Source organism: Lissotriton helveticus, chromosome 8 (assembly GCF_964261635.1).
Source record: "Lissotriton helveticus chromosome 8, aLisHel1.1, whole genome shotgun sequence".
In the NCBI taxonomy this organism is placed as follows: Eukaryota; Metazoa; Chordata; class Amphibia; order Caudata; family Salamandridae; genus Lissotriton; species Lissotriton helveticus.
The window spans coordinates 424338073-424359838 of NC_136069.1; the positions used below are offsets into that span (position 1 = coordinate 424338073).

General features: G+C 46.6%; 1 protein-coding gene across 3 annotated transcripts in view; it reads left to right on the top strand.

Moving 5' to 3' along the window:
• DGKH (diacylglycerol kinase eta) overlaps positions 1 to 21766 on the top strand; it is a 681607-nt gene that overhangs the window by 554956 nt on the left and 104885 nt on the right. For all 3 annotated transcript variants that reach the window (XM_078657279.1, XM_078657278.1, XM_078657277.1), the window contains exon 21: positions 1710 to 1817. In XM_078657279.1, the coding sequence (XP_078513405.1) occupies positions 1710 to 1817 (108 nt within the window). The remainder of the gene's footprint in view (positions 1 to 1709; positions 1818 to 21766) is intronic.

Genomic DNA, 21766 nt, shown 5'->3' on the forward strand with positions numbered 1-21766 from the left:
AGGTAGGAAAATAATTGTTTACTACAAAAATATACACTATTGAAGACTTGCACAGATTAGGGATAGGGTTAAGTTTAGGTTTAGATTCTGTTTAGGGGGTTCAGTTAAGTGTAATATATAGGGTTAGGGATGATATAAATATAGTGTACCCGTTAAGGAAAGTGTAGGATTTAAGATTGGGAGAATGGGTTGGGTTAGAGTTTGATTAACTTTAGAGGCAGATTTAGGATTAGACTAGAAGATCGTGGCGAGGGTGTTGGGTTAGGGTTGGTGTTAAGATTGGGATACAGTTTGTTTAGTGATAGTATAATGTATAACTACGCAGATGACCTCCAGCTCGTCTTTGATCTCTCTTCTTCTTCTCACTCCCTATCTTTTTTTCGTTCCACTATGGTTTTCATTTCTGGGTGGATGAGCGCCAATCACCTCAAGCTCAATCCAGACAAGACTGAGCTTGTCCTGACTGGCGGCTCATCCAGCCCTTGGTCTTCCGCTTTTTGGCCCCCTATTCTTGGTCCCCCTCCCACCCCCGTTCCTTCCGTTAAAACGTTGGGCATTAAGGTCAGCCAGGACCTGTCTATGCACGGCCAGGTCAGTGCTGTAGTGTCCTCTTGTTTTCTTTCCCTCCGGCTGATCCGAAAAATCTCCCGTTTTTTTTCTCTTGACTCTCTTAAAATTATCATTTCTGCCCTCATCACTTCCCGCCTTGATTATGGAAACAGCTTGTTCGTAGGTATCCCTGCCTACGAAACTCGCCGTCTTCAAGCAATCCAAAATCAGGCTGCCCGTCTTATTTTTCACTTCCCCAAAACTCACCATATCACTCCTGTCCTCAAATCCCTCCACTGGTTACCTATCCTGCAGAGATCCTTGTTCAAACTAGGGTGCCTTGTCTTTCGGGCTGTTGACCGCTCTGCTCCGGCGTTTATCAACTCTCTGATCTCTACTCACACCCCTGTTCGCACCCTCCGATCATCTTCCTCTGCCCTCCTCACTGTTCCCCGTTTCCGTAAAACTCGCACTGGTGGAACCAGATTCTCTGTCCTTGCGCCCCGGTTTTGGAATTCCCTCCCTCTTTCTATGCGTTCTATACCCATTTTCTCACACTTCCGTAAAGCGCTAAAAACATTCCTGTTTGCCCAGGCCTACCCCTGCTAACTCCTTGGCCCTGTCTGTTCTGTTCACTAGAGCTCTCAGCGCCAGGAAGCCGTTTGGCCACCGTGCGCTCTATAAATACTTTCATTCATTCATTATAATGAAAGGTGTAAGTGATGGCATAAGAAAAAGTGGTGTGTGAAGAATGGCACACGGGACAGTGCCCCAGATGAAATGGCATATAATATTTAGAGGGGAAAAAAGGTTTTGTGTTATCGAGGGAGTAGCAGTTAGGCTAAATGATAGTGTACATCTATGTACAATTTACAAATGTAGTGGTACACTTTTTTAATGTTTACCTTTACAGTTTTGTACTTTTAGTAGACCTCAGCCACAACTTCTTTTTTGCACTCTTTTGTTACATGCAACTTCAAAAGGTTCAAATGTTGCGACTGTTTACAGCAATGGTGCTATTAACTGTCAGTGCCTTAGAACCCTGTTTATAGCGCATTGTGCTTCTGTATGCCTGCATTATTTCGTAGTACATCTCCTCATTGTCTTCAAATGCCATTTTATGGTTCTTAATTTCCTACTTTCATTCTTATGCGCTCCAGTGTGATGGCCAGTACATTCCTCTGCCCAGCCTTCAGGGAATAGCTGTATTAAACATTCCAAGCTACGCTGGAGGGACCAATTTCTGGGGTGGAACCAAAGAAGATGACGTAAGTACAGCAGCTCTTGGTCAAATGTAAAAAAAAATCCACATAACTGTGGTGTTGGGTTTTCACTAGAGCATGGATTGACAGACGTTAACAGAGTTTCAGCAAAAAATGACGTAGTAGTAATGCATCTTCTGGAACGTAATTTCCACCGCAATTAGTGCTTCTTTGTACCAGCTGGCATTTTCCTTGTGTGGTGCTTTGCCTTATTAGCCAAATAATCTAAGTTCCAGTCTCAATTTACTTCATCAGAGAACACTTATGGGGACTGTGCTTGAACACGTTCCTCAACCTTATGGGAACAAGCATTTGTAATGCAATCTGTCTCGCATTTGCAAGAGTTAAAGCAATTGCCATTGTAAATTACAATGCCTTTTATTTATATGTTTTGATAATTAACACACAAATAAAAGCATTGTCATGTACGATGGCAATAGCTCAAGCTCTTGTAAATGCGAGACCTATTCAAAGAAGTGGCTGCCATTTTCCTGGGCTGCTTAAAAAGTGAAAGCTCGCATGACACGCTGAATGTTGCAGGGAAGCATGCCGTGCCTGCAGTAGGAAAAACTATTTAAAGACAATAGCGCTTACAAACCAAAAAACGACTCACCATGTAACAACAGAAGTAAAAGGGCCAGTCCTCAAGGGAGTTTACAAATGAAGAAAAGGTGGCACTAAGGAGGGACTAACAAGCCTGTTAACGAATCAGAAGCCAACATTTACGAAGGACATGGAGTTGCAATATGCTTTTTGTTGTGGTTGTGTTGTATTGTTTTTGTTTTGTTGGAAGTATGTGTGGGTAGTTCCTTTGCAGACTTCAACAAATACGGTCTGTTACCCCTCTGACCGAAAACAGCACATTCCATTAAAGGTTCAGTGTAAAATCACAACCACTGTCAAAGGTGGGAGCATAGCGCTACAGTGGCTCTACCACTTTATGTAATACCGAACCAGTCTAGTAACAGGCCATGCCTTAAAGTACCCCTGCTCAAGCTTGCTTGTGTGAACAACTCTGGATGGACACGGAGCCCAGGTCTTTTTCTCCTGGTGGTCTGAAGGCTGACGGGTTCAGGCCCAATCTTGTCGACTTCCGTGCTGCCTTGTAGATGGAGTGTAACATCTGGTCCACAACCTTGCATAGTGAGGGGAGGGCATATAAAGTCAATGTGTATCAAAATGAAGACACTGCAAATTTCTGCAGTAGAAACCATTTGAAACTGGTCAGTATGCAAGTTTGGCAACGGTACGGGGCACGCCTCCAAGGGGCCTCTCTCTGACCCAAATTTAAGGGGAGTGGGCCTTCTCGCCTCAAAGTGACAGCCTTACTGGAATAGCATTCATATTGCGCTTCAGCCCCTCAAAGCGTTGAAAGCCGTATGGCAGTGAGCACACTAAAGTACATTTTGCAGTACAGCACTGAGGCTTTATGTAGCCCAACCTGCTGTAACATTGTACCTGGATTAAAGTCCCGGCCATCAATATGTGAGAATATGTGTAGCTAAAAGTGGCTGTCATTTACTCTCTCGTTGACATAAAAGCGCAAAGCTTGTTAACTCATTGTGGCGTCTTTTGGGGACTGTTAATAAATAAATAATGGGTATTGCCACACAACACAGTAGTATTTGTTATTGACCTAATAAGGATGAAAGGTGGAGTGGGCCCACGAGGATTGAACCTGTGACCCAGGGGCCAAAAAGATCCCAAGAGTGGATTGATTAATCCACTGAGTGACCAAATCCAGCACAGAAAAATCTGCCCCAGCACAGTGTAATGTTTGAGAATCTGGCATGTTCAACTTTAAAAACCAAGCCGTTCAAAAAGTCAAAGAAAATGCTAAAAGCAACAATTGAAAAAGTTACAGTATCACGTTACGTATCAATAAAAGAGAACTACTGAGATGCCGAGAACCACATGAAAAAAAGATGTGATCATGAGTGTACCTTGGCATCACGGACAACAGGAGGGAGGGCGGGCAATGGGGGGAGAAGGCACGAACAACTGGAGGGAGGGAGGGTGGGTGGGCGGGGGGAGAGAAGGCACGGGCAACAGGAGGGCCAGCGAGGGGAGGGGGGCGAAAAGGCACGGACAATGGGACAGGGGAGAAGGCACGTACAAGAGGGGGGGAGAAGGCACAGACAACTGGAGGGAGGAGAGAGTAAAGAAGGCAGCAAAGCTTGTTGTGCCTGCAGTAGGAGGACCTTATTAAAGAAAATAGTGTTCACAGTCAAAATAACACGTACCGTGTAACAACCGAATTAAAGGGGCCAGTCGCCATGGGAGGTGACAAATGAAGAGGAGGCGGTACTAAGAAGGGACTAACAAGCCTGTTGATGAATCAGAAGCCAGCATTTTGGACGGACATTGACCAAGCCAATGGCAAAAATGGGCGGAGAGTGGGCAGGGCTTCTATTCCCTACTCCTCTACAATACATCTTGCAGAGCAGCGCATGTGCGCTGGCTCTGAACTCGACCTAAAAAGTGCTGTAGTCAAATGTAGTTCTAGTCGTGTCTGGAGTGCTGAACCCGAAGTACAGGCTCCTTACTTACATGTATTAGATTGCTTTTCACCTTATCCAGGCCAAAGGTTACTTTATGCATACTCTTTGAATAACATGAACACTTGAAGGGTAATGGAACAGTGGCATGTGTTCCCTTTTTGTGCGTGCCCCACATCTGCATCAATGTGCACCAGTAGATCATTACTTAAAAGGAGATTCAGGGGACAATCAATTTAAACATTGGCTTAGGGCTCAGGGCTGAAGGGATTCTTCTTTCCAAACAGAGTTGCCTCGGATTAAAACAGAGTGGTAGCCAAGAAACAGTGATGAAGCATATCCCGGGACACTGCAAACCTCTCCTCCGAGGGGGCTAAGCAAAGGGTTCTCTGGTATTAAGATTTGCTTGTGCCAGAACACAGGGTGGAATGTGAGAGAGACCGTGAATCTGACACTAGTTTACATTAAAGCCAATGTATGAATGTCTTCGTTGGACTTTGTATGCTGTTGGAATGCCAACCGTAATTTCACCAGCACTTCAAGTTTCAAAGTGCACCATGGTTTAATGAAGTCTGTTTGGGTTTTAAGGTCTCCTATGGCATAATGCACTACATGACTACTATAAAACTCAAAATTGGCCGACCAACCGAGACAGAAAACAAGAATTTCTGCTTTCAGTCCATCTGTTTTCCACTGGGTTTGAATAAAAAGGTGCAATTTTCACTTTTCTATTCTATTTGGAAACGCCACACAGTCGCAATAATACATGGATTTTGTTGTTAGAAAATGCCTACCACAAAATCTGTGAAGTTGAGCATGTTCTGGAAGGACATGCATTTTGTCTTCAGTGAAGTCCTTTGCTCAGCTTGGTATAAATCATTATTAACACTTTGTAATAGTGATAGGCTAACACGGATACTGGTGCTTTTCTACCAATCCATGTTGGCCTACTGTCGCCTTCTGTTTTGGACGTATTATTTAAATAGTCAAGACACCACTGTTCGACATAATCTTGTAGAAGATATTATCTCGTCACCTCATGACAATTCTTGGACAATGTAGAGCGTGAAAATACCACAATTTGGTCATATCATGAACAGGGATCGAGTGGGGAAAACTTGAAAACAAATTTAAAACTAACACTCTTGTTGTTGAACTAGCAGCTCAGTGGCGAAGGTTCTTGTTTCAAGATTCTGTGTTGTGAAGATCATGACCCTGCGATAACTTATTCCCAATCACGTGCTCATGATATCCTGAGGTTTGAGTGCCAAGCTGGTTCGTATGAGGTGTCTTTCTTTCATTTGGCAGTGCTTTTCAGAATCCTGCATATCAATTCAGTTTTTGTGCTCTTGAAACCTTTTCCTTTTTACCCAAGTTATTTAGCAGTAGTTTCGTCTTTGGTCATATGGTAATTTCTACATAATCTATTTTATGGATTGTGTCCACCCCACTGCAATTCATTTTAACATGATTCCCTTTAAAGGGCAGGTAATCAATGGAGCATGAATTACTTGTCCTGTTTATAACCAGGGTCATGGGTTCTTGCCTCCTTTAAAAACCCTCATTCATATTGAAGCCGTTGGTGCGGTATATCTTGATTTTCCACAAGCGTTATTACGTGAAAAGCATCATCGGGTCTTTTGGTTTGCTGTCCTCCGCCTGGAGGGAGAGCAACTGTTATTCACAGTAGTGATTAGTGATAGTGAGAGTGAAGTGTGTCTAAAATTACCTCCATCTAACCTGGAGGGAGAGCAACTGTTATTCACAGTAGCGATTAGTGGGAGTAAGGTGTGTCTAAAATTACCTCCATCTATCAGAACTAATTTTAATCGGTTGATGATGGGGTAAGGCTAAAAAGAGGAGTGGTGAGTAAATAGAAGAGTCACTGTTCTATTGCTCCTATTTTAAAAACATGAGTGGTCGACATGTTTCAGCCCTTGGGTGCCCAGTCGGGTCGTCGGGCTTTCTCCAGGACCGTGAGATTGCACACATACTGTTTTGTAGTGTGCGTGAGTAAGTAATGCACTTACCATTCTTCTTGCGTGTGCTAAATAGCACTCTCACCTTTTTATAGGTGAATTGTACCTGTAACTGGAGAGGGAACAAAACTATAAAAAACAATAGGCAGGAATCAATCTTATTCTTGCATTTTGTGATGCTTAAACATTTACATTCAGTTTCACAATTTAAGTGCCAAAGTGCTCCGAATAGTCAAGCTGGAATTATGAGTGTGTACTTCTCAATTCATAAGAAGCATCACAATCAAGCTATATCTTCTATTACGTTTTCTCCTTATTTATGTGTTTGTACTGGGTTATGATGGGCGATGGGGGTGGTGCTTCTTTTATTGAGCGTGGGGACTATATTAATGACTATGCCTATGCCGTCAAAATGTATGGAGAAGTGTGGCTCACTGGTTAGAGGAGGCAGACCTGGAAGCAGAGGTCAGCCTGGGACCAGGATTCAATTCCCGGCTCGGCGGGGTCTTGAGTCCTAAAATGTCCGTGGACTCGACAATTCTCGCTCCGGTGCCTAATCGATTCATGGGTTCACACTCTGCGACTCTGGGCAATAGATTGCTTAATCTCCACAACGGCCCCTCGCGGCGGGATGCCTGGCTTTCACCTTGCGGATACCCTGCCGGGGTATCTCACAGGGGAATACCAGGACGGGTTCCCTAAGCAAGCGCTTAGAAACCAGTGGTGATTTGCGCTATACAAATCCATGTACATTTACATTTACATTTACATTTGCACTCTTTTTATGCCTGGAGATGCTGTTCGACACCCTGCTGTTGTGTCCTACGGGGATAGTCTGTGCGTAAGGCAGTTAGCACATGCAGTGCTTAATTGTGGAGAGGTTGCGCTTCTATTAATGTTACGGTGATAATACACTGACATGGCTTTACAGTCAAATGCATATTTACAGATGCCATCTTTGAGGGTATGGCATTTGTGTGGTTCTGACTCGCGTTGCTTGAAATAATAAGTAACATCGTAGATGTCAGAGGAGCGTGCATGTAGTGATTCTGTTGGTTTCATAATTAGGAAGGGCGTTACCTTGTGTTTTAGTGCACGTGCTCTTGAAACCTTGTCTTTTTTACCGGAGTTATTTATCAGTAATTTTGTTTTTGGTCATATGGTAATTTCTACATAATCTATTTTATAGATTGTGTGCACCCCACTGCAATTCATTTTAACATGATTCACTTTAAAGGGCATCACAGTACTTTTATGACGTGGACATTTGTGATGTCACGGAATAGAATTGCTATCTTCTTTCCTTCTTAAATTCCTTTTTGCTGTCCATTCTTTTTCCTTTTTTTCTTTCAACGTTTTTTCCAGCTATATCAGCATTTTTCATTTTCTTCCTTCTTTCCTTATCCTTTTCGTTCTTCTGTTTGCCTTCCTTATTGTTTACTTGATTGCTTCCCAATATCATCCTTTTTCCTTAACGATCCCTTAGTTTCCCATTTTATCATTCTTTCGCATCGCTCCAACGTTCACCTGCCATTCATCTCTTAAACTACTGAATGTTATTTCTTCTTCCAAGCTTCTACTTTGACTTTGCTAAATCCCTGACATATTCACTCGCACCTCCCCTATCAACTATATTCTCCAAGTCTTGGGATTATTACTGTCAATCTAGTTGCAGCAAGAAGGTGCTCTTGGAACTTTCCTTTCTTTACTTCTAGATGCTTGCCTTGAAAAATGCAGTTAGCTAGTGTATTTCACTGTAGTGGCTTTGCTTCCTTCTGTGAAGTATACTTGGAACTCTTTGTGGTAGCATCTTTAGCTTTACAACAGCTTCCTCTGATTGTGTGAGGAATGTGCCCTTATTTATAAAAGTTGTAGCTTTTGGCATTCTACATGCACCCATTTATCCTCCATTGTTTATTTTCTATCTTCGTTAAATTAGCATAAATCTTTGAGTGAGCATTATATCCTTGACCCTACTATCTTTTAGAATGTCCGGGTCAAAGACTGATGTGAAGTGGCAACCTTCATGGATTTGAAGAATACCTCCCAATCTGAAAGAGACACGTTAGTATTAGATTCCTTACCTTAGAATATCCCCAGGCGTCAGACTGGATCCGGAAATTTTTGCGTAGCAGTACCCTTGCGCGTCGGTAGGCGTCGTCTGCGGCTCCGCGTCCGTCGTCGGCGTCGTGGGCGCCGTGATGACGTCGTCAGAGTACTTAGACGCCGCCTCCGCATGCTGACGTCAGTCTTCTTTTTTCCGCGCCAGCAAGCGCAGATCTGGAAAAAGCAGTAACCCTAGTCACTTTTTGACTAACTTTTTGATCCTTTTTGATTGCTATTTCGAGTCTCTCGACTCCGAAACGGTGCCTTTAGGGATGCCCGGCTTCAAGCATTGTGACGATTGCGACCGGCTGATGTCGGTCACGGATCCTCACCACGACAAGGCCTGCTCCGATTGCCGGGCCCTCTCTTCGAAAGCCAGGCGGGAGCGGTCCCGTAGGCGCCTCGAACTCCGGCAGTCGGCCCCGCGCCGTGAGAGGTCCCGATCCCATGGGAGGTCGAGGGACAGGTCGCGGGCTCGGAGCCACCACAGCTCCGAGAATAGGCCGCACTCCTCCGGGTCGAAGTCGTCGTCAGGTAAGAGGCACAAGAAGTCCAAGCGGCGTCATCGCTCCTCGGACTCCCCCCGACGCTCGCGCGATGCGGCCGGGGGTTCGGGTGACACCGCCCACGCGGCTCCGTCGGAGGAGATCGAGCGCTTTCTCATGGCCAAGAGGAAACTCTCTCCTCCGACGGGCTCCGCGGCGCCTTCGGGCCCAGCGGACCAGTCTGGGAGCCCTAGCGGGTCGGCGGCTCCGGCCCCGACGCCGTCGGGTGCTTCGGCCCTGACGCCGCCGACGCCTTCGGGCCCGGCGCCATAGGATGCCACTGGTCCTCCTTCGGGATCTGGTTCGTCGCCGGTGGATCTGACAACCTCCCCGGCGTCGGACCCTCAGGTGTCACCTCTGGCGCCGGCCTCAGGTGGCGCCGTCCCCGGTCCCACCTTCGTTCCTGTTCCGGCGTCGGGACAGCCCCGATGGGCGCCGCTTCAGACGCCGGTTGGAGAGTTCCATCTCTACGAACAGGCCCCATTAGATGAGAACCCTGCATTTCAGGAGATGGGTGATGAAGAGGACTGGGAGGGGTCTGAGGACCCTCTGACCAGGGAGTGTCAGTCTCATGAGGACTGGGCAGGAGACCTTGGGGAGGCCAGTGGCCTGGACACCTCTCCAGACACTGGTTTTGTCTCCCCTCCTTCCGTGGCATCGGAGGAGGTGGCAACTTATAGTGTGGTGCTGATGAGGGCTGCCAAGGCCTTGGGCCTTGAGCTCCCCGTCGCGGCTGTGAGGACTAACCTCCTCACTGAGGTCCTTAAACCGCAGTCAAGCTCGGCCGAGCCTCTGCTGCCCTTTAATGAGGCCTTGACCGACGTTCTGCTGGGCACTTGGTCCAGGCCCGCTACGGGTTCGCCCGTAGATAGGAACGTGGCCAGGCGCCACCGCCCAGCCCCGGGCGACCCATGTTTCCTGTCCTCCCACCCTACCCCCGAGAGCCTGGTCATCCAGGCCTCCAATTCCCAGACCGCATTCCCGTCCGCCCCCCCGGACCGGGAATCCAAGAGGTATGACCAGTATGGGAAGAAGATCTTCTCATCCCTTAGCCTAGGCCTGCGGTCTTCTAACACCGCCTGCCTCTTGGGACGTTACACCCACTTTGTGTGGGATAAGGTCGCGGAAGTGCTGCCAGTGTCTCCGTTGGAGGTACGGGCCAAACTCGGCCAAGCCCTTGTGGAGGGCCGGGATGCAGCCAAGTATTCCATTCGGTGTGGGCTGGATACCACTGACTCGCTGGGTAGAGCGATGGCAACGACGGTGGCGGTCAGACGCCACGCCTGGCTGAGGTCCCCCAACTTCTCGGCAGATGTCCAGAACACGCTTATGGACATGCCGTTCGATGGCCGTCGCCTCTTTGGCGACAAGGGAGACCATGCGCTTGAGCGTTTTAAGGACTCCAGGGCTACGGCCAAGTCCTTAGGCCTCTCGGGCCAGCGCCAGCAATCGGCTGCCTATCACTCCTTTCGTGGCCACGGAAGGGGTGCGCCCACATGTGCCGCCAGCCACGCACCGCAGGGCAATACCCAACGCGGTGGCGGCCGTGGGAACCGCCGTCCAGGTGGTCGGGGGCAGCGGCGAGGTCAGTCCACACCTTCCCCCGCAGCATCCGCCTCAAAACCCTCCTAGTCCGTGCTTTCAGGCCCATGTGACGCCAGTGGGAGGCAGGGTTCGCCATCACCACCTCCACTGGCGCACTGTCACGTCGGACAGGTGGGTGCTGCAAATCGTCCGAAGGGGCTATTCCCTCCCCTTCGAGGCGACTCCTCCAGCCATGCCACCGCAGAACCACCGTGTATCGGGGGATCACTTGCGACTTCTGCAGGAGGAAGTTACGGCCCTCTTGGCCAAGGGGGCCATCGAGCGCGTTCCTGGGCCAGAAGTAGGGTGTGGTTGCTACTCCCACTACTTTCTGGTACCCAAGAAGGGCAAAGGGGGCCTACGCCCTATCTTGGACCTACGGAACGTCAACGGCTTCCTCCGGAAGGAGAAGTTCAAGATGCTGACACTGGCTCAGGTCCTGGCTGCCCTGGACCCAGGAGACTGGATGGTAGCGTTGGACTTGCAGGACGCTTACTTTCATATCCCCGTCCTGCCTGCCCACCGGCGCTACCTGCGGTTCATGGTGGGCCACAAGCACTTTCAGTTTACCGTGCTCCCCTTCGGCCTTACCAGCGCCCCACGGGTGTTCACGAAGGTGATGGCGGTGGTCGCAGCTCATCTGCTCAGGTTAGGGGTTTCAGTCTTCCCCTACCTCGACGACTGGTTGTTGAAGGCGGGCTCGCCCCAGACAGTCGTCAGCCACCTCCAGACGACGGCAGACCTCCTGCACCAGCTGGGGTTCTCCAACAATGTGCCGAAGTCACACCTGTGTCCCTCTCAGAAGCTCCTCTTCATCGGAGCGGTTCTGGACTCGGCGCGGTTTCGGGTTTACCTGCCCGAACAGCGGGTCCGGGATATTTAGGCTCTGATTCCCATCTTTCAGCCGTTATCCCGGGTTTCGGTCAGGTTGACGCTGCGGCTTCTGGGGCTGATGGCCTCCTGCATCCTGCTGGTGCATCACGCCAGGTGGCGGATGCGGGCTCTGCAGTGGGACCTGAAGTTTCAGTGGGCCCAGCATCAGGGCAACCTATCCGACCACGTCCTGATCTCGGAGGGCACTGCGAGACAGCTGCAGTGGTGGCTTACGGACCGCGATTGGGTCAGCGGCAGATCCCTCTCCCTTCCCCAACCGGAGCACGTAGTTGTGACGGACGCGTCCCTCCAGGGCTGGGGAGGCCACTTGGGAGAGGCGGAGATCAGAGGCCTCTGGTCTCCAGCGGAGACCCGGCTCCACATCAACCTGTTGGAGCTCAGGGCGATTCGTCTGGCACTGAAGGCATTCCTCCCCTCTGTCCGGGGGAGTGTAGTGCAGGTGTTCACGGACACCACCACCGCCATGTGGTACTGCAACAAACAAGGCGGGGTGGGGTCGTGGATCCTTTGTCAAGAGGCTCTTTGCCTTTGGCAATGGCTGGAACGCCAGGGCGTGACCCTGGTGGCTCAACACCTGGCAGGTTCTCTGAACGCCAAGGCGGAGGAGCTCAGCCGTCGGTGCATGATGGATCACGAATGGCGTCTGAACTCGGACGTGGCGCAAGGCCTCTTTCAGCGATGGGGAGAGCCTTGGTTAGATCTATTCGCCACGGAAGAGAACGCGCAATGTCATCAGTTCTGCGCGTTGGAATTTCCAAGGCGGCACTCGCTCGGAGACGCTTTTCGTCGCGAGTGGAGTTGCGGTCTGTTGTACGCCTTTCCGCCTATACCACTTCTGCCCAGAGTGCTGAAGAAGATCAAGCGCGACCGGGCCCAAGTCATCCTTGTGGCTCCGGACTGGGCTCGAAGGTACTGGTATCCAGAGCTACTCAGTCTGTCAGTCGATCCCCCGGTTCGTCTGCCTCTTCAGGAGGACCTTCTGTCGCAGCAGCAGGGGACGGTCCTCCACCCGAACCTGTCCAGTCTCCACCTCCATGCTTGGAGATTGAGCGGCGACAGTTGAGGCCATTTGACTTGCCTCCTGAAGTCTGTAACATCATTCTGGCAGCCAGGCGTCCCTCCACAAAGTCGGTATACGCCTGCAGGTGGAACAGATTTGTGGCATGGTGCACAGCAAAGGCCGTGGATCCTCTTTCTGCCCCTCTTTCGGAGGTTCTTCTCTTCCTTCTTTCCCTTGCCCAGCAGGGCTCTGCTCTGGGCACTATCAAGGGCTACCTTTCTGCCCTTTCAGCCTTTCTTAGGCTACCTGATCAGCCTTCTTTGTTCAAGTCCCCTATTGTAAACAGATTTCTTAAGGGCATCACTCACACGTTTCCTCCTGTTCCATTTGTGATGCCTCAGTGGGACTTGAACCTGGTTTTAACATTCCTGATGTGCGCTCCCTTTGAGCCACTTCACAACTGTCCTCTTCGCCTTCTGACCTTGAAGACTGCTTTCCTGGTTGCCATCACCTCTGCCAGGCGAGTGAGTGAGCTCCAGGCTCTTTCTTGTACTCCACCTTTCCTTTCTGTCCATCCGGACAAAGTGGTGCTTCGTACCAAACCATCTTTCCTGCCCAAGGTTGTCACGGCCTTTCACATCGGGCAGTCTATCACCTTGCCAACCTTCTTCCCGCCACCGCATCCCTCTAAAGAGGAAGAGCGGCTCCACCGTCTGGACCCAAAACGTGCGCTCTCGTTCTACTTGGATCGCACACGCCAGTTCCGGGTGGATGACCAACTCTTTGTTGGTTACGTGGGCGCTAAGAAGGGGAAAGCGGTGCACAAGAGGACCATCTCCCGGTGGATCATCCTGTGTATCCAGGCATGCTACTCCTTGGCTAGGAAGGAGCCCCCGGTTGGACTGCGGGCTCATTCTACCCAAGCAACGGCGACTACCACTGCCTGGGCAGGGGTGTGCCCTTGCAAGACATCTGTCAGGCAGCTACGTGGGCATCGCTGCACACGTTTGCAAGACACTACTGCCTGGACAGCCAAGTCCGGAGGGATGGCTTCTTTGGCCGTTCCGTCCTCCAGGACTTTCTGGTGTGATTATTGGTTCGCAGACCCACCACCGGGGTTGGTATTGCTGGGGTATCTATTCTAAGGTAAGGAATCTAATACTAACGTGTCTCTTTCAGATGCACAAGTTACTACTTGTGTAACGATATATCTGTAAGAGACATTAGCGACCCACCCATCCTCCCCGTTCTGCGAACCAATATCTAGGGTTAGGGTTGTTCCCCTTCAGGGCCCTGGTTTCAATGGCACCAGTGTTGGTTTTTAACATGGCTCTGCGTTTCTGGCGCGGAAAAGGTGTGTCTAAGAACTGACGTCAGCACGCGGAGGCGGCGTCTAAGTACTCCGACGACGTCATCACGGCGCCCACGACGCCGACAACGGACGCGGAGCCGCAGACGACGCCTACCGACGCGCAAGGGTGCTGCTACGCAAAAATTTCCGGATCCAGTCTGACGCCTGGGGATATTCTAAGGTAAGGAATCTAATACTAACTAATGTCTCTTACAGATATATCGTTACACAAGTAGTAACTTGTGCATAGGAACTAGAGGTAGCCTATGCGATGATATGACTCAAGACAGATGCCCAATATGTTGAAGGAGCCAAAGAGCAAGTAGCACCAGTTCTCCGGAGGATAATCAAGACGAAACTTGGTAACTTGCAGGAAGCTGAAGTAAGGGAAAGACCCCAGAAGAAACCACACAAAATTATTAGAAAACATTACTGCAATTGCCCAAGAAAATGTCCATACAGAAGTGAAAGCTTGAGATGTCATCCAGAAGTTTGAGCTGATGAGGAACTCAAGCCCCACGCCATGAAAAGAATGAAGAACTGCTAAGCTGTGTGTCGGAGAAATGGTTGTAATTTGAAAGGAACCACAAAACTGGGGAAGACAACTTCTTTTATAGTGTTCCAGAGACTATACATGCGCAGTGAACATTCAGAAAGTTCACAGATTTTTCAGTGTGAACAATAGAGAGAAACATAAAAATGCAGAATCAATGCGAAGACACAACTCTAGCACACACACAAACAGGCAAAGGCCACTACGAAAAAGACGATGCCTTCCTTCATATCACTGCCATTATCCAAGTGATTATTTCAGGCCTGTAGACACCTAGTTACACATACAACACTCCATTTGAGACCCTGTAGACTGCGGAATCTGATCTCCACTATAGGTAAGCGTGGGAACAGATAAACTGAGGGGCTTCTGTGAATACTAACAATTACATTCTGTGTTCTTGTCCTTGACATGTACAGTTACTACAATGGGATAGATTCACGATGGTGAACATTAAGTGCATAGACTTATGGTGACGCAGGTAAAAGTGTTACGTGCCTACTGTTTTCCATCCTTTCTCCCAGTGGCTGCCACAAACCTCATCCTTTGTGGCTTCAGTGAACTTTTAAGGAACAGACTGGGAAAGTTGACTGATTCATATTCGCAGTCTGGTTTCATATGAAGTTTAAAGTTTTGTTTCCAAGGTATCTCCTGTTAGAAGAATTCTAGTTTTCCTAGTCCAAAACGTTAAGGATTACAATTCTGCACAAGAAAAGCAGTATTTAATATACCATTTACCTGATGAATATCCAACATTTCTAAAGATTTTTTGGGGGCAATAAATTATCCTAAATGTGACATAAGCATAATCACTTTCTTGATTTCTTGCTCCCATACTCAAAGTGCAAATCTAGTAAGTAGTACATCCATACTATACAAGTACATTTTTTACGGGGCAATGTTAGAAACTATTAATAGTTTCATTGGATACCCATGTTTTGTGGAAATGCAGTCACATATTGTGTTAGCCTTTGCAAGCTCACACCCTGGCAGACTGTGCTACTTGTTTTTGATGAAGCTCTGTATGCCAAAGCCAACTGCTTGAAATGATGAAGTCCATCTGCCGAGATGAGTTTCCATGTTGATCTTTTACTCTTCACATGCTTACTGTAGTTGGTTGGTGTTGCCAGAATGCAAGGAAGTATGTAAACATGCTTTCATTTTTCTGTTTTTAAAAGCCATGTAGCCCGTATGTATTTAAGAGGGGCTTGTCTGGACTCTGTTTGATGTTCAGTAGCTTTTATGGTAAACAGAACGAAAAAGACAAATATTTATGGAGTTTCTTTGACAGAATTGTATATCAAATGAAGCGATTCTCTTATGAGATCTACTCCTCCCTGACCTGCTCATTTCCTTGCCAAGTAAGAGCAGAAACTTTAGTCTAAGACTGAAAGGGGTCCACATATCTTTAATCATCGATGGGTACCAGTGAACTACCTGATATGGTCGTGACATTGCTGACCTCATCAGCTGGTGCATTCGATAGCACCTGGATCATCATCATCTGCTGCTGTCAGCTTTTAGCCATCTGCTCCTCCTTGTGGGCTGTAAGCGACAAAGAAAGCAAATGCTTGCTATTTGTGGTGACTGACTTGCCAACGCGGGCACTATAAGAGCATCTGGGTGTGCGTGCATGTATAAGTGTGCATAGGATATAAGCTATAAAGGTGTCTGAGCACACACTAGGGAATATGAGAAACTATCTTGTAGTGTGAGGCAATTGGAGGCTGGTGGAGAAGAAGGAAAAAAACCTCAACATGGCGAGCCTTCTTTAATAGAGCGGATTTTGTATGCACATATCTTAGTATAATTCTGGTGTTAATGTTGTGCATCATTATATTACAGCCACAAGGAATTATTCCGTCTCTTGAAGAGGGGCATTATACCAGCAATAGAAAAAAATGTCATTTAACCAATGGTGCCACAATCTAAAACATATTTGTATATAACTGAAGGTTTTGTTTATTATGTTACTCATTAGTGATCAGTGTGATTAGATTAAGGTAAATAAGAAAGGCCTTAACAAGAATGTAGAAACTCTCAGGATCCACCTATGTTTTCTGCTTAATGCAGTGTATTGTAGGGTATTACTCCCTCACACGTGCTGCCAGAGGTCTTCGAGGTGATACTGGTCAATGCTTGTGGCCAATGTAGCTCTTTCAGGGTGGAAAAATAACTATTCAAAAAGGTGACCTGTGGCAAATGGAGCACCCTACAGGGGGACTATCAACGAGTAGGGTGTTGTCGCTTGTGTAGGAGGGAGAAGGCGAGGTCTTACACTGTGATTATAAACTGTTTTCGGTAAATAGGATTTTGGAGAACAGACAACTTGGTTATCATTTTGAGCCTTCATGGTAATGTTTCAAGGAAATATACCTCACAAGTGAAGTCGAAGGGTTAAGCCCAATCCAAGAATGGGTGTGTACGTTTTTCCAGGCCCATGTAGTGAGAATGTCCTGGAGCTTATATGTTGTTGCTGATGCCAAGTAACAGCAAACACAATTTCTTTTTGTACTTGAAAATAGTAATTATGTTAAGAATGTTGCGTTCTTTGTTATGTTTATTCATTGTTCTCCTTCATTAATTTCTCCACTAAAGAGTGTCTTACAACACAGAACCCATCCATGTATAGTAAAACCACAGTATGCTACTAAGATCAAACGATATGGAAAAAATTGTCCTAAACAGCTCACAAAGTGGTGCATTCTTGAGGCACAGATGTTTCAGCATCCTAATGTTGAATTTGAAGAGTTATTTGCACTATTGTGGGCTACTCGTAGGCGGAAACGATGGGCCAATTTCTGAATTTTGAAATACTGCATAGACAGTTTCTGGGGCCTTAAGCTCATCAGTGCCGTGTTCCCAAAAGCACAATCCCGAATTCAATGTGAAATCTCTAATTCCCAGCATTACTCAATCGGAGTAGGGGGACAACCTTGTAAACCTGTGATGGGATCAGCCAATTTTTGCACCTACATGACTTTACCGCACACTGAGCGAAACATCATTTGGCAGCTCTGTACTCCTAGCTATGTTACACTTCATCATGAAACATTGCTTTTAGATCTAGAGCTGATAGAGATGGAAATGGCCTTCAGAGATCTGAGAGTTAACCACCTTCTTTTTCGACTTCAGTCAGCCCTACCTAGATTGGCAACAAATTGGCATCTGTAGCTCTGAAAACGGTATGAAGGTAAACTCAGATCATAAAGCGGTGGCACACTGGTCTGCCTCTCCGTACCTTCCTGTCACTGTACCCCAAAGCCTACTTATATTTTCTACAGGCATATTTATTTTGGAAGATTTTCTCTCACTTCACTAGTTTTAAACCCTTGTCCTTAGGTCTTACTAGTAAAAGACATATGGCTTAAACATGCAGTGAAATATTCGTAACCACTTGACTGATGGGTATCCACCCCTGAATTACCACCCTAGCGCTTTTTTTGGATGTGTGGGGTAGCTCGTGCTTAAACCTTCATAACTGTTTCTCCATGAAAGGTATCCAAGCCAAATTTGCGTCTTTTTAAAAAAAATTATGAGGGATGTAAAGCTTTCTAGGCTTTGCAGATTCCCCTGGCGGGAACCAAGACAATATCCATGATGTAAATAAATTGTGTGTGTTTTTTGTAGGGGGGGGGTGAAGAAAGAATTGCTGTGCAAGAAAGCTTTTTTTTTTTTTTGTAAAAAAATGGTATCAACAAAAGGTTTGCAGTGCAAGGCTCACCATCCTCCCAGCTTTCAGAAACCAACGGTGTTGTATAAAAGTATATATTTTTTTCCCACTGTTATTTGATTTTTCTCAGAGGGAATACGTTGTCCTAATTTTTGTGGTTTCAGCCTGTTTGTAGTGTAAACAGATGTAACACTCATGGGTCTTCTGGGAAAGCTATACATGTCTGAACAGTACACGAAATTCTGAATACCCTATGAACTGGAGTGCGCGATTCTCAGAGCCAACAACTGAGATACATCCTGTAATGATTTTTCATTGTGTGCGGACTTTATATCAATTCATATCTCAAAATATAACTAATGAAAGGTGGGTGTGAAGGAAACTCATGTATTTCTGAAATGTACACAGGATACTGAGTTTAGGAACAGTGGTTATTTGTACACCTCTGAATTTGTGGTTACCCATACTATCACGTGTTTCAAAGGACATTTTGGTTTACAGTTGCAGTAATGTAATGCAAAATAATGCTGAAGGATTTGGGGCTTCTTGAAGTGATGGGGGCCGCCCTTGCACCGCAGGGGCTACAACGGCTTGGTTTACGTCCTGAATAAAAGCCAGAAATGCAGAGTAATCAAATTGGTAAAAACTATTTTTCTACTATTCTATGTTCTTACACGTCTCCCAATAAAAGCAATACCTCACTTGTGTAGATGGGCATAGTGCCTGGGACAGGAAAAGGCCCAAAACGGAACATGGACACACCAATTTTTTCCACTCAAAACGGGCCCTTGTGTTTCCACTGTGGAAGCTGACCCTTTTTTTGCACTGTGGATATTTGTCGGTTTTGGACCTGGGCTCAGCCATTTGGGAAACGTCCCAAACCCTGGAATTCCTGAAAACTAGATGCCCGGGGAATTCCCTAGTGGTGAGACTTGCAATGATCTCATGAAGTGTTTTTACCCAGAAACCCTTACAAAGCACACATTTTGGCTAAAAACACCTTTTCCTCACATTTCTCTGAGGGAATGTTCCAGAATCTGCAGGGATCCATAAATGTCCTACCGCTCAGTGTTCCCATGCATCACCTGATAAAAATGGTACCAGCGTTCCTGTGCATCTTGTTAAGAGAGTACACAAACACGGCAAACCATGGTCCAATTCTTTATTGCATCCACCGTGTACAGCACAGCCACCACTGGACCAACCCTCCAGCAACTCCGTCGCTCTTTGCCAGCATCCTTACATTCCATGTGATGCACATAAAGATCTAACCATTACCTCACAGTTAAAGAGGCATGAACACTAAATGCATAGTACATAGCATACCCCACCCCCAACAACAAGGCAGTAACAGTCCAAGAATTGAATGGCACCACAAATGTATACTGTAAACAAAATAATAAACATGAAAAAATGCACGTAGAAGTACCTAGTATAAACTCCTAAAACCACAATAAACCGAAATTGCAAACTAAAGTTTTAAACTTCAAGGTATTGCCATAATAACGCTTACTCTGTTATTCCCAGAATATTTACTCACAACATAATCCTTGAGGTATGTAGGTCTTTTACAGACACGGGCACCAGTATGTGGTAAACTTACCACGTACTTATGTTCAGCATTAACATAATGCTTAGGTTTTTCTGCCCGTTCATTCCTCTTCTCACCCATCATCAAAGCACCTTTGGCCAAATGTGACATGTTCCACGCTTCCACATTTTCCAGTACCACAACATTCTTTTTGACCTCCGCTACTTGGAAAAGTCCTAAGAACTTTGATTCACCTTTGACATACACATACTCTCCCACCTTCCAATCCCTGTGAACAGCACAGCACTTGAAATCATAATGCTCTTTGTATTTCCCTTTGGTGATCTGCAACCCTTTGCCTGCTGAGCACTACCATCTCTCTCTTCCACTCTAACCACCTAGGGTTAAGCTTGGATCCAGCCAATTGTCCCTTCAAACAAAGGAGACGACATATTGGTTATTGTATTGGTGCGATATGCGACAGTTTATCTCTGAAGATTTTCCTGATGGATCTTCTACCTTTCACAGCAACTTGAGCACAATACCTCACCACACCATTCATTTCTCCACAAAGCCATTGGCCTGGGTAGAATACAAAGCAGTGCAGCGATGTTCAATGGACAGTCCATCCAGGAAACTCTTAATTTCATCTGATACAAACTGAACTCCTTTATCAGTGATTATTATTCTAGGGAATCTCCTCGCATGTGAATACATCTTTCAAAAACTCCATCACAATCATAGTAGTTATTGAACTGGTACAACAAGCAGTCACCCATTTGGAAGTGTAATCCACCAATACAAACTCCTATCTTTCACTGGGGGCCATCAGATTAAGGGGGCCAACAGATTAAAGGGCCCAACAATGTAATTTCCCAGCCTTCACCATGACTCCTCTGGCACATCCACTGGAGATAACGGTGCCGTCCTCACGTTGAACTTCTCACTGCTCGCACATATCCAACAGTCCCTCACCAGACTCTCTATTTGTCTATCAAGACCAACCCACAAGTAGCTTTCCCTTAATCTTGCCTTGGTGAGAATCCGGCCCAAGTGTCCTTCATGGGCCAAATTTGTAATCTTGTTCCTTAACCCCGCAGGTGGAATTATAAGATTAGCTCTGAACAACTTGCCATCAACAATATTGAATTCCTTCTTCACGCCCCCAAACATTATCTCATTCCATTCCATTTCATTCAAAGCCATTTCTGTCACCGACAAGACTATGATTTCAATCTCTGATAGCACTTTTTCCTCCAGCAGTAACCTGGAAAAAGCATTGCGTGAACTCAGAAGATAATCTACCTTGAAATTGAATTCAAGCACACTCTCCACCCATATCTTGATCCTGGGGGTTGCCCTTTCAGTACCTTTACAAGTAAACACCTCCTCCAACTGTTTTTGTTTAGACCTCAAAGTGAAGGGCAAACCCCAGATTGAAGATGTGAAGTGGTGGATGGCCCACACGCATGTAAGTACCTCTTGCTCTATGACAGAGTATCTCTCTTTTGTCCCCTTGAGAGAGCGTGAGGCATATACTATGACCTTTTTTTCACCATCCACAATTTAAGCCATCAGAGCTCCCAACCCCTTGAAACTTGCATCAGTGGTCAGTATTGTTCTTTTAGTTAGATCAAAATATCCTAAGTTGGGCATGTCTCCAATGACTTTTTTGATAATCGAAAAAGCCACCTCAAAATCAACTGACCACTCAAATTTGGCTCTTTTCTTCAGCATTGCCCCCAATTGCATCACAATGCTGGCAAAAGCCTGATCACATTTTGAATAGTATTCAGCCAACCCCAAGAATGACTAAATGCCATCTTTGTCCACAGAAACTGGAGCTTTAGTAATGGAATCAGTGTGTGTCGCCTTTAGTCTTATGCCGTCCCCTGAAATGGTATGTCCTAAGTAGGGCACCGTGCACACTCTAAATTTGAACTTCTCATGCTTCAAGGTGAGTCCACTAACTTCTTTAAAACTTGCCTCAATTCATCATGGTACTTTCTAGCCTTTCCAAACACAACGATATCATCTGGAAGAACAGTACATAGTTGATTCCATCAAGCAGATCTTTCATTAATCTTTGGAAGCATGCAGCCACCGAAGCTAAGCGAATGGCATCCTCTCGAACCTGTAGGCTCTAAGTGGCATCAGGAATGAGGTACAGTGATGGGAATCTTTGTGTAACATCACATTGTGATAGGCTGCGGATAGTTCCATTACACTGAAGACGTTGGC